General features: G+C 45.9%; 2 protein-coding genes across 2 annotated transcripts; one reads left to right on the top strand and one right to left on the bottom strand.

Moving 5' to 3' along the window:
- The first annotated feature begins 882 nt into the window (after positions 1-882).
- Positions 883-5,209, top strand: kin (Kin17 DNA and RNA binding protein). The gene is made up of 12 exons (XM_061072088.1): positions 883-1,075; positions 1,162-1,256; positions 1,347-1,390; positions 3,125-3,247; positions 3,333-3,517; positions 3,617-3,665; positions 3,848-3,905; positions 3,995-4,124; positions 4,210-4,329; positions 4,415-4,514; positions 4,604-4,704; positions 4,895-5,209. The coding sequence occupies exons 1-12, from the start codon at positions 962-964 to the stop codon at positions 4,952-4,954; spliced, it is 1,179 nt and encodes a 392-aa protein (XP_060928071.1). The 5' UTR covers positions 883-961; the 3' UTR covers positions 4,955-5,209.
- itih2 (inter-alpha-trypsin inhibitor heavy chain 2) lies at positions 5,115-12,994 on the bottom strand. The gene is made up of 20 exons (XM_061072077.1): positions 12,748-12,994; positions 11,499-11,531; positions 11,311-11,349; positions 10,427-10,599; positions 10,223-10,327; positions 9,988-10,150; positions 9,790-9,897; positions 9,222-9,467; positions 8,969-9,137; positions 8,729-8,854; positions 8,412-8,593; positions 8,068-8,253; positions 7,783-7,922; positions 7,469-7,641; positions 7,073-7,222; positions 6,884-6,997; positions 6,403-6,601; positions 6,140-6,312; positions 5,921-6,032; positions 5,115-5,474 (listed from the first exon to the last, which is right to left on the bottom strand). The coding sequence occupies exons 1-20, from the start codon at positions 12,841-12,843 to the stop codon at positions 5,327-5,329; spliced, it is 2,835 nt and encodes a 944-aa protein (XP_060928060.1). The 5' UTR covers positions 12,844-12,994; the 3' UTR covers positions 5,115-5,326.
- Positions 12,995-13,340: the final 346 nt, after the last annotated feature.

The raw sequence follows: 13,340 nt of genomic DNA, 5'->3' as shown, positions 1-13,340 counted from the left end.
TATTCTATTCTATTCTATTCTATTCCATTTCATTCTATTTTATTTCATTCTATTCTATTCTATTCTATTCTATTCTATTCTATTCTATTCTATTCTATTTAATTTCATTCTAATGTATTCTATTCAAGAAGTGGCCACGGCCAGTGAAACATTAAGATGAAGAAATCTTAAAAGGAAATTCGAATTTGCACAATTTACATTTTTATGTATGAATTTAATTAGATTTTGCATTTAGTGGCCATTTTTCACATTTGTCACATTTTGACTTTGACGAAGTGGTCCCAGGGCTTTCATCAGATCAACTTCAAATTCAGATGACTGTCATTTAAACGAGATGGAGATAAAAATTCCCTCCAAGATCTATTTGTCGTCACCCGGTTTGACTGTGTCATGGCTCAAAGTTTCATTACACGCCATCAAAACACTAGGTTCTGTATCTCGGACACACATGGACCATTAATCCTTTGATGCTGAAATGTGGAGTTGACAGCTCAGCATCAAAGGATTACGACCAAGAACGATGGAAGCTTGACATCAAACCCATAGATGATCAAACCTGTCGAGAAGGCTGTGATATGTGATGTTCTGATATATGATGATGATGGTTTAACTTTAACTGGTGCCAACTACTTACTATTATTTAACCGGAGTTTTTTTTAAAAACTTATTTGCACATTTTAGTATTTTCATTCACGTGATTTTAATATATTTTGCAAGACTTTTTTTATGGGTTATTTTAATTAATCAAAAATCGGTTTAAGAAACGATTTTTCTCGAATTTATAAAATCACGTATCCGGATCACACGCAGTCTACGAGGAGCCCGTGAACGCAGCATCCTGTCTTCTCGCGAGGTTTCCCCTCAGGCCCCGGAAGTGGCTTCACCGAGGTTCCTCCGGAGCTTCCTGTCGCGCCGCCTCGCTTCTCTCGGTCGGTAGTTCGATTCCGTGTCGGTGGTCGCGATGGGTAAAGCGGATTTTCTGTCCCCGAAGGCGATAGGGAACCGGATCAAGTCCAAAGGTCTCCAGAAGCTGCGCTGGTACTGTCAGATGTGCCAGAAACAGTGTCGAGACGAGGTCAGGGCTTTGTTGTCTTCTCCACTTCCTGTTGTTGTTTGTGTTTTGTTGTGTGTGTAACTCTGTGTCTCTCTGCTCGTGGACAGAATGGATTCAAGTGTCACTGCCTGTCCGAGTCCCACCAGCGGCAGCTGCTGCTCGCCTCCGAGGATCCCAACAAGTTCATGGACTTCTTCTCCGAGTGAGTGACTCAAAACATCAAGTTTAATACAAACACTTTCAGCTGGTGGAGGATTTAAATTCATCACGTTTCTCCTCCTCTTTCCTCCAGCGAGTTCAAGAAAGGCTTCCTGGAGCTGCTCAGCAGGAGGTTCGGTGAGTCTCATCCAGATGTTGGTCCCCACACCACAGCTGTACGTGGCGGGATAGATAAATGGAATATATATACAGTGTTGGGGAGTAACGGAATACATGTAACGGCGTTACGTATTTAGAATACAAATTATGAGTAACTGTATTCCGTTACAGTTACAAAATAAATAGATGGTATTCAGAATACAGTTACATTGTTGAAATCAGTGGATTACATGACGGTACTTCTTGAGTTTATTCACGCTCTCGTAAATCCACCGGCGGCAAAGCCCCCAGGAAGCAGCTGGAGACCAGGGCTGCCGTATAGCGCCCCGGCCCCCGGCGGCGTGAAGAAGCCTCACCGCGACCGGCTCGGGACCGTTACAGGCCCGGGACCGTGGCTCTGAGAGAGTTCCATCGCTACCATAAATCTACGGAGCTGCTGATCCGCAAGCTGCCCTTCCAGCACCTGGTGAGAGAAGACCGACCTGCGCTCCCAGAGCTCCGCTGTCACGGCTCTGCAGGAGACCAGCGAGGCACGCCGGGTTCACACCGGACGCTGAAGCGCCGGGCAGCTCTAATAATATCCCAGAAGTATTAAATCATATAGTCACTTGTTGCTCCAACATTAACTGCAACAGCGTCCCAATTTAATGTCATCTATCTTCAAGAACTTCTCCGCTGTTTGCTCCGTTCAATGTCGGGTGTCGAGGGTAAATTACGTATTCTCCGCCCCCCCCCCCCCTCTCTTTTTATCTTTATGACTGCTTGTGTGTCTGTAGTGGATGGGCAGAGGGGGGCATTTAATAATGTGATCGGTAAAATTGGTAAAATTAGAACTCCAGGACAACAGAAGGGGAATACAAACTATGGGATGCATACTTTATCATTTATATCATATAATATGTCATCAATATCGTTTAAAATCATTTTTCAGTGTGTTTCCTGGAGCGATACGCTCGCGTCAAGCGCAAAAAAAACTAGACTCGACGCCGAAACGATCGCTGCACGGCGCGAGGTAGCCTTGGCGCAGGGGGGGGTCCTTCAGCGTCCGGTGGGACCGGCACAGAGGTGGAGTGGATGGGAGCCGGACATCCAGCTGGCCCGCCGCATCGGCGGAGAGAGAGTTTAAACTGCTGCTGCTCCACTGACTATAACAACGCCGCAATCATACACTTAAAAAATGCAATACAAACCGGAAGTATTCCAAGTATTCAGAATACGTTACTCAGATTAGTTAATGTAATGGAATACGTTACAGATTACATTTTTGAGCATGTATTCTGTAACGGAATACGTTTTGAAAGTATCCTTCCCAACACTGTATATATATATATATATATATATAGAGAGAGAGAGTATATATATATATATATAGAGAGAGATGGATAGATAGATGGATGGATAGATAGATAGATGGGATATGGATAGAGAGAGAGAGATGGATAGATAGATAGATAGATAGATAGATAGATAGATAGATGGAATATTTATGGATAGATAGATAGATAGATGGATAGATAGATAGATAGATAGATAGATAGATGGAATATTTATGGATAGATAGATAGATAGATGGATAGATAGATAGAGAATAATATAAGAACAACACTATAGAACGTATACAGATGATAGAGAATACACATGTATAAACAGAGTTTTGGGTAAGGAGTCACACAGCAGAGAGTCCAGAGTGTCAGAGGTGATTTTCCCTCCTGTCCTTGAACACAACTGACCCAGTGTGTGTTCGACCTGCAGGAACCAAGCGAGTGCAAAACAACATCGTGTACAACGAGTACATCAGCGACCGGGAGCATGTGCACATGAACTCCACGCAGTGGGAGACGCTCACCGACTTCACCAAGTGGATCGGCAGAGAAGGTGAGCGGGCGGACTGTACCATGTCTCTTCAGCTACAGTTAATCACATCCTGCACAAACAATAACCTGTCCCACGTGATTCTCAGGCTTCTGTAAAGTGGACGAGACGCCCAAAGGCTGGTACGTGCAGTACATCGACCGCGACCCGGAGACCATCCGGCGCCAGGAGGAGCAGGCGAGGAAGAAGAAGCAGGAGCTGGACGACGAGGAGCGCAGCGCCAGGTTCATCGAGGAGCAGGTCCGCAGGGGCCTCGGCGACAAGGAGCCGGAGGTGGGTCTCAACCTCATGACCTCACACGTGTTCAGCTCAATGAAGAGCGATAGAGACTCGATGTTTAACGATTAAAATGCATCTTTTTTGTTCCTGTAGGAAAATCCAGTTTTCACAGACCTGAAACGAGAGAGTGAAGAAGAGAAAGGTTCGGATCTGATTTTTATTCTTCAAGACATGATACAAATACAGAAAAGTTCAAGAACAAGAGCCTAAAAAACTGTATTTAAGATCTGAGATTTTTTCATGATTCTGGAAAAATCTTTGGATAAAATAAACCTCAGTTGTTTTCACACTTTTCCACTCACTCGTGTTTTTCTCCTCCTGCAGTTGCTTTCAACCTCGGAGCCTCGTCCTCTGTAGCTGGTCCTTCAAAATCAAAATCCAGGTACAGACGCCTCTGTGCGCCAGGTTAATCATTCAAAGAGAAATTATTGGAAATACATTGTGTGACAGTGTTGTTGTGTGTCTGTGCAGTTCTGTCTTCGGGGCCACTGCAAAGAAATCTGCAGTGTCGTCCTCGACCAAGAGGAAAGACGTGCCGTCCAGTTCCGACACCAGATCGGAGAAGAAGAAGAAGAAGTCGGCTCTGGAGGAGATCATGGAGGTGGAGGAGACGCTTCTGTTTTGTCTTCATAGTTTAAGTTTCCTAATTGGACCTTTAAGTTTAATGAGATGTTGTTGTTTTGCAGATGGAGGAGAAGAAGAAGCAGTCGGTCCGGATGGATAATTGGCTGCGGCCGAGCATCGTGGTCAAAGTCGTCACCAAGAGGCTCGGAGAGAAGTACCACAAGAAGAAGGCCGTCATCATGGTAACGCCGTCGCCTTTTCTCTGTGAGTGACGGAATGTTTTCACACGTGATTGGTGCTGATCTCCGGTGATCCTGTCTGCCGCAGGAGGTGCGAGACAAATACGCAGCCGTGGTTAAACTGATCGACTCCGGGGACAAGCTGAAGCTGGACCAGGCGCACGTGGAGACGGTGATCCCGGCACCAGGTGAGCCGCCGGTTAACGCCCTGCTCAGATTCGTAGAATAAAGTCTAAACTGGACGTGAGCCTCAGCTGTGTTGTCACGTCTCCTGCAGGTAAACGGGTTCTGATCCTGAACGGTTCGTACAGAGACACCGAGGCTGTGCTGGAGGGCATCGACGAGAAGAAGTTCTGCGCCACGCTCACGCTCGACTCGGTGAGTGTCTCCAGGCTTCAGCAGCCAAAACTGGATCTGACCCACGTGTTCAGGTCCTTTCACACCAAGTCCTCACTTTCCTCACGCACAGAAACCTCACACACAGAAGGGCGATGCTTTTTATTATTTATTACTTGTTAATAAACAGGTCCTATTTCCTTGTTAAAGTTTTGTGTCTTCTCCTCCTCAGGGTCACCAGAAGGGAAAGACCGTGGAAGTCGCTTACGAGGATTTCTCCAAACTGGCCTGATCCAGAAAAAAACCTCCCATTAAAAAACAAAACCTCAGGAACCCATTTCGCTGAGGGACTCTACTGTGTCAGAGTTACTTACCCACAATTCAGCTGATCATGTACATATCCTACAATGCTTTTCCAGGGAGACGTGAGAGACCAAACAAAGAGCAATGAGTTCAATTTGTTTTGTTCTTTATTTTTGGATTGATATTCAAGTTGTCTTAACATTGGAGATGTAAATTTTGTTCAAATAAATTCAACCTAAGTGAATCCTGTGTTTACTTTCTTTATTTGAAACTCAATCTGTGAAGAAATGGATGAAATTCATCCTGAAGAAAAACAAATTAGTTACATGTGTTACAGCGGTTGAGAAAAGTTTCTCTGTGCTCAGAGCGTCTGAAGGAAGCTGTCGAGGTTTGGGACGATGTAGTCGGTGTAGTGGCCGTCGATGAAGCCCTTCCCGCTGTTGTGGATGAACCAGCAGTAAACGTTAGAGCCGCGTTTGTTATCACGCCTGTAGTCCTTCTGCCAGCCCCTGATACACAAACACACACACAGACACACAACACACCCGTATGCACGTCAGATTTCAAACATGTAATAACCGTGTCCCATTTCCTGGGTTGTCACTTGTGTGTTCATTGGAATGTGTTTAAACAAAACTTTGAAAGTACTTTATGATAGAGAAGAGCCAAGAAAAGAAGATCAGGTGTGACTGAGATAAATCATTTAAAATGTTAAATCATCTGTATCGGCTAAAAAGTTTGGTGTTGGGCGCCTCAGAGATGGAGAAGTGACATTTATACAAATTCAGATTAATATTTGAAATATTCAGCTGCAAAATGCAACATCACCACTAGATGTCACTAAATCCTGATGACGTCAGAAACTCCGCGTTGTTTCGACTTGCGATGACGTTCACTTTCTTTTATCTGTGGGGAGCGAACTTTTCCTATTATTCCGATGTCATGTGAGTCGTACCTGGTGACTTGCAGCTGGTTGCCCTTCACCTCCATGGTGGCCTCCTTCTTCAGAGGGTCGACTCCCTCGTGGACGCCGTGCACGCTCACTTCAGGCTCTCTGGAGAACTGACCTGTGACATCACACACACACATAAACACACACATCCAGTTCAATGAGGTCAATTAGACTGCGATAAAACCGTGTGTTAAATCTTCAAGTCGTGACGAGAGGCGTTACCGATGAGGCCGTGCACCAGAGGCGAGTACTGGTTGGTGTTGGGGATGTAGAGCCCCAGGAAGTCCACGCTGACGGGGTTTTTCTTCCACACACGATGCAGCAACACCATCACCTGGATGTCGTTGTTCACTGTGACGGTGACGTGCGAGTTCTTCACAATGGAAATCCTCACCCTGAAACACACACACACACACATCAGACAGGGTCCTCCAGACGTGGAAGCAGCAGCAGCCGTGGGTCTCTGCAGCGGCGGTGGCGGTTACCCGTCCTGTGAGATCTCGGCCGTGGCGCCCCAGGTGAACGTGTGGTTGTTGCTGCCGTCGGTCATGGAGATGCTGTCGGTGCCGACGGTCACGCTGAGCCCGTCGGGCTGGTAGTAGACGGAGATTGTGCCGAAGTACGTGCTGAGGTGGTTTTTGTGAACCTTCTTGGAGCCGATCAACTGACCGTTCACCACCAGGCCTGCAGGACCAGGGTCCAGGGGAGGGGCAGAGGGCAGAGGTCAAAGTTGGGAGTATTTTTCACTACATTTGTTAGTGACATTTCATATATGTGCAAATGTGTAAATAACCGAAGATATAACATTTGTTAGAGACAGAATTTCCTTTTATATCTTGAAAATGTGTCAAGTTCTCTTCTCTATTCATTTATAGCACTTTCTAAACCTCAGAGAGAACCACTGTGATGTTGTTGTTGTGTTGTTGTCTCCAGACGATGAAGAGGTTTGAGTCCCGAGTCTCGTACCTGCTCCGGCGTCGGACACCAGGTTGAGGATGTGACCGGGTTTGGAGTCGATGTTGAAGCAGACGTCCATGTTGCTCGTGGGCAGGTGGACGATGAAGTGAGGGTCGTTGTCCACTGGGGGAGAAACACACCAGTTCACAGTCTGCACAGGGAGTGTGCTGTCTGTGTGTGTGTTTGTGTGTGTGTTACCTGAGGTAACCTGCTCAGGCAGAATGTACTCCAATGGACCCTTCTCAACCTGCATCGGGGGGGTCAGAGTGGTAGGCTGGACCCAGGGTGGGCGCTGATAGACGATCTGCCGTGGAGCAAGACCATTGGACGGTGAGCCCCCTCCCATTCCTACCGAAATAAGTATTAATATACTTCAATGAGGTAAAAGTACTTAATCTAATGTAACATAAAGCTTGTTTGGATTTAAGGGAACTGACGTTGGGCCTCGGTGGAGGTGAGATTTATTCTAGTTTTACATTTAATCTAATTCCTTGTTTCTTTTCCTTTTAGATTAAATGTATTTCTAGTTAAAACACACATGTGGTGTCATCCTCTCTTCCTCTTCCTCCTCAGTGAAACGTTATCTGCGGGCACCTGAGCAGCAGCCGTGCTTGGGGTCCTTCGGGGAGTCGGCCAGCAGCCTCTCCTTGGGGTCCTCGCTCTCCACCAGCAGAGCGGTGAGCGGCGTCACAAACTGATGCTGCACGGCCAGAGCCATGATCTGCTGGGTGATCTTCCTCTTCTTGACGGCGGTCGGAGCCAGAGACCTGCAGGAGACACACACTCAGCTACTGAACACTGAAACACCCGAGGGTCAGGGGATTTCTCCAGGAATTTGTTGATTTTCCTCATTTGTTTCCACTTGTGGGCCTTTTCTCTTGTTCCCCTCCACCTCCCGTGTCTCTCACCTCTCAGAGATCAGCTGCTTGACGGTGATGTAGGCCCACATCTGCCTGGCGAAGCCCGTGAACGAGTGCTGCTGCTTGGCCAGCTCCATGTCCAGCTGCGCCATGTCGGCCTCCGTCTCCAGGGTGATGTCCAGCCGGGCCTGAGGGACGAGAACCCACAACTTCTGATTGTGCGTTCACATGAAATAAAGTTCTCCTCCTCTGAGATGGAGGTTTTTCACCATCGCACGTACCCATGATGCCACAGGAATCTGTCAGGGCTTAAAGAAAAAGTGTTTGACTCACAGCTTTGGCCGTGGTGAAGCTGGTCAGCGTGCCGCTCTCGGACGGAAGCACCTTCCCGGCCACCACCAGCTCCGAGCCGCTGAAGTATTTATCAAAGCGGTTCTGGGTGACGTCGGACACGGAGTCCGACGGGAACTGGATGTCGATTCTCCTCAGCAGGGGGGAGGACACCTGGCTGTAGAACGCCTGCAGAGGAAGAGGAGAGGAAGAGGAGGGAGAGTGAGTAGGAACAAAGTCTGTGACAGAGAAAGTCCTCCAAATTCAAGAAGGTTTTAAATTTGATTTCAAGACAAAGTCAAATGTTCTTTGTCGATCAGGACATTTGAAGTTAACTGAAGTCGTACCCGCAGCTGCTCGGCGGCGTCGTGGTTGGCGTAGATCCTCTGGGCCATGCCCCGGTTCTCCATGGCGATGCGCTCCAGGAAGTCGTAGTCCACGTCGAACCCGATGCCCAGCGAGAAAAGAGAGAAGTCGTCCCTCATCACTCGCTTCACGTTCTTCTGGATGGTGCTGAGCTTGATTTCTCCTGCGAGAGAGGAAACATAATAAATGATTCAACATCTTAAAGGCCGGAGGGCAAATTAAACTCTGAGGAAAGGGACAGATTTGATGAGGTCACAGGACCAATGTGGAATCTTCACTGGGCTGGAATCAGTCTTACCCACGGTGGGATCCCCGTCCGACACCAGGATGATCATGGAGACGGAGCGGGCGTCGATGATCCCCTGGTTGGTCGCCCGCACCAGCATCTGAACCGCTCTCATCAGGGCCTCGTTGATGTTGGTGCCTGAGGTCAAAGGTCAAATGAAACTCATCGGAGGAAAACAAGAACTTCACTGTCACCGTACCCTCAACTATTAGATCTCAAGCTTCTGCACCTCTCCCTCCCATGATGCCTCACCTCCGTTGGGCTTGATGCTCTGGATGTACTTCTTGGCGTCGGCGACCTGGATGGACGAGCCCTGCACCAGCTCCTCGTTCCAGCAGCGCACGTTGTGGTTGAAGTCCACGATGCTGAAGTGGTCGTCTATTGTCATGTCATCCAGAATGGCCTGCATGGCCTCCACCGTCTGAGGGAGGAAGTGTTGTCATGACGAAAAAGCGGTGACTCATGCAAAGAGGAGGAAGAGGAAGTGGAAACAGCTGTCACCTACCTGCTTCATCTTCACGCCCCACATGGAGCCGCTGACGTCAATGACAAACACAATGTTTTTGGGGAGGGGGGACATGTTGGACGGAGCGAAGAAGTGGACAAAATGGCCGTCGGAGACCTGCAGCTCTCCAGCGTTACCGTCTCTGGTCACGTCGTATTTCACCGTGAAGACGCCATCGACTGCGCTGCCGCTGCAGTTCTCACACTTCCTCTGCTGCTGCAGGTTCGGCTTGAAGACCACGTGAGCCTGAAGACAAAGTGAATCAGACACTCAGTCCAACTGTCAAATTTAACTGAGGACTTTCCATCACGCATTTTCTTATCCCTTTTTTTGGTGATATTTCGAGATATTGGTCATTTCTTGACATTTTCACTGATTTCACAGAGAGGAATTCGTGGATCTAGTCTGGAAAACCTGGATTCAGCAGATTTCAATGTGGTTTCAACGATTATTTCAGCCACTATACTGTAATAATGTGGATCCACTGTAGTTTTTGAGTTTTATAAAATGTGAGATCCAGATATCTTCACATCTAGACACTGAATCCCTGTGTGATCTCCAGCGTTACCTTGTCTTTGCTGGACGTCACTTTGATGAAGTCTGAAAACTGTGAGCCGAGCGTGTTTGGTGTTTCCACTGTGGAAATTCCCTTTGGCTCGTAGATGTACACGTCCACCTGCACAGAGACGGGTCAGTGATGATCTCTCACACACACACAGACACACACACAGACACACACACAGTGTATACATCATCCCACTCTGACCTGGAACTGAGGCACCAGCCGGCCGGGCTGCAGGTACAGCGAGTGCTCGTAGAAACCCAGCTTCCTCGTCATCATCTCCTGGTAGTGGAGCTCAAACTCGATGTGGCTGCCTGGAGGAACGTGGACTTCTGTCTTGAAGGTCTCCATGTCCTGGGAATTGGCCCTGAAATAGATATGAGGCTTCATGAAGCTGCTGAGCTCCGACTGTGATTCCTCCAGGAGGCGGGTTCAGTACCTGACGATCCCCGCTGCCTTGCCTCTGGCTCGGGCCTGAGCGTACAGGTTCCTGGCGACGGTCTTCTCCATCACCGAGCCCACGAAGATGATCCCGTTCACATTCCTGCAGAGAGAGAGAGAGAAACCTTGAACCACATTCTGCTGGTTGTGTTTTACCTGGACTCTGTGGACCTGTGTGTGTGTGTGTGGGGGGGGGGCTCACATGGTGAAGTTGGTGATGAAGGCCCGTTTGGGGATCTGCACGTTGAAGCCGATGCTCTGGGCCGTGGAGGCCGAGTTGACCACGGAGCTCCTGACGGTGGTGTGGGCGAAGCGGGACGTGATGCGGCTCTCCATCTTGTAGCTCTTGACGGTGATGTCATCTCCACGGATGGCCTGGGGGGGTCAATCATTATTTTAATTGACCACACATGAGTTTATAAATGAGATCAGTAAACGAAATTAAACTTATCAGAAACATGAAGACTTGAACAAACATCACAACATGATAAGAACTTTTTAGTTTGGTCCACGTCCCATCTGCTAACATGGAGGAGGTAGGTTTTATGCCCTAGACTGGAGCTACATATTTTTAGATAAATAATTTAAACTGGACATTGGTTTGTTTTATTGCTTTGTTGTTTCATCCACTGTCTTAAATTTGTAATTGCACAGCATTTATTTTCAGTTTTTATGTTTGTGTGGCACTTTGCTGTTGTTGTTGCTGTTGTTGTTGTTGATGTTGTTGTGTCGCCTCAGTCGTGAGTTGATCTTCTTCAAATTAAAGATTTTAAGTCTAAATCAAGGTTGTTATGTCCTGTAGAGTCCGACTCTGTTCACATTGAGTCAAAGTTCAATCGTAGACATTAAGTCATTTGAAATTTAAAAAAAGGCAGAAACCTAAATTATAAACCTGATATAACCACAAACTAATTCCTCCGACCTCAGAGGCCTGATGTGATCTCTGACGGGCAAAGAGAGACGAGTGGAGAACAAAGTCAATAACCCTCCAGTCACGAGTCCGTCCAAACAGCAGCGCATCGATTATTAGATAAGGTTCAACTCTGTGACAGTGAAGAGGCTCCGACAACAAGACGAGTGGCCTACTTCAAAGTCTTCCTGCTCCTCGCTGGTCAGTATGGCTCTCTGAAACACACACAAAATGCAGATGTCTGGTGGATTTCGTGTCATTCATGTTTTCCACTGATCTGTTGCAACATGTGATGAAAAGCAAATTCACGCTGTGTCTTTTTTGTTTTTTTACGTTTGGACAAAGTGTCCGGAGGTGAACTCACCTTGTGTCTCCCCGGAGGAACCTCAACATCCGACTGGTGGAAGAAGAGAAACACAATTAACCCCTGAGAGGATTAAATCTGGCAAAGTGGAATAAGAACTAGATTTTCAACAGACGTCAATTTGTGCTAATGATTAAAACCAAATTCAACAGTCATGTGACCCACTCCTGTGTTGTAAAGCAACAGATCAGGAGACAATCACTGTTTTATTTCTATGTATTTTATAAGGTATGTATAATTTAAACTTTTGAAATGTTAAATATGTGTCTCTACTTTACTTTAGTAAGTTTTTCTTAAAATTAAGGGCTCCAATAGTTTGATTTAATTCCAAAGGTTTTTGTACCAATGATGAAAAGACAGATTTGACATCATTTATATTTTACACAACATTTATGTTTTGTTTCTTATTAACACAATTGATTTCATATCAATACTTAATATGTATATACACATAAAGTTTGTGCATTAAAGATTAAAATCTGATTCAACAATGAAGCCAAAACTACATTATTTTATATTTTTACACATTTCTAAAAGCTTCTGTTCTAAGCAAGACTTCTCAGATTGTAAATGTGTCCCTGCTTTGCAAAAAACACATTTTTAAATTACTCTTAAGGGATCAGACTTCTTGATTTTATCAGAAAACCTAATAAATGTACAAGATGTAAAGTTTCTGTCCCAATGATGAAAATCGTGTTCGAACCGTTGAAGGTGAATAAGACGTGTTTGTGTTTGTCTGAATGTTGTTTGCTTAACAAAGAACAAGCTTCACAGACGGAGAAATATTGACTTCTGATGAAATGTTTGACCTCAGAAAAAATCAAAGTACAAAATTTAAAAGTGAGTGTTAACGTTCAAATAAAAAAACCTAAGCCACAATATACTCGGAGAGAGGGAGTCATTTTTGCACCTACAATGAAAATCATTTTATACTTTTAACTTAAGTTGATTAAAAGCATTTGGTTAAAAGTAGAATAAATAAGATTTTTTAAATATAGTCCATGATGACAAATTATTTACATTTTACCATCAAGTATAGAAAACGGATTAAATGGGATTTTTAAAGTGTGAATGATGAAAAATAGGCAAAAGTGAGTTTTAAACGCAACAATCAACTGCTCTTGCAAAACAAAATAAAGTTACGTCCTCTTGTCAGTGATTTAAACATTTAAACACTCAGACACATCATCGTCAGCTCGTTTGAGTTCTGTCCCGTAAACACAAAGTTCCCTGTGATTCTCCAACTCACTGAGTCGTCCTCCCATTCTCCATCGATCACAAACTCAAAGCAGTGGCCCTGGTGGAGCAGCAGCAGCCCCAGGAGCAGCAGCAGCAGTCGCCTCATGTTTCCAGGTCTGTGCACTCACACACACACACAGTCACATGAAGTGGAAGCACACACAGCTCAGGGGAGATGCACAGTCCTTCTGCAGCCTTGTGGAGAAACGCTGCCGAGCTGGAGGTTGAAATCCAGTGAACTGATTGACTCTCTGCCCCTGTCAATATTTGTTGTGTTTAGTGGAACTCAGGGAAGGAAACTTTGAAACTTGACCTGCTGGGTGGGGGGGTGGGGGGATGGGGGGGGGGTAAATAGGACAAGATCTGATTCACAGATTAACCAGAGGAATCACGTCAGACACAGAGTTTACAGATCTGAGATTTTAAAAATACCTCACGCTGAAAATTTGGTGAAATGTTTTTCTGATGAGTTCTAACAAAGAACCTAAATAATGTTAAAGACATTTTCTAAGGTAAAATTAGGAACGTGTAATGTTGCATTATGGCCACAAGGTAGCGGTAAAGTCAGCGTAATATCTGAGGGCTTCACCTGAGTGAGACATT

The sequence above is a fragment of the Limanda limanda genome, chromosome 1 (assembly GCF_963576545.1).
Source record: "Limanda limanda chromosome 1, fLimLim1.1, whole genome shotgun sequence".
Taxonomy (NCBI): Eukaryota; Metazoa; Chordata; class Actinopteri; order Pleuronectiformes; family Pleuronectidae; genus Limanda; species Limanda limanda.
This window is presented reverse-complemented; position numbering and strand designations above follow the sequence as displayed.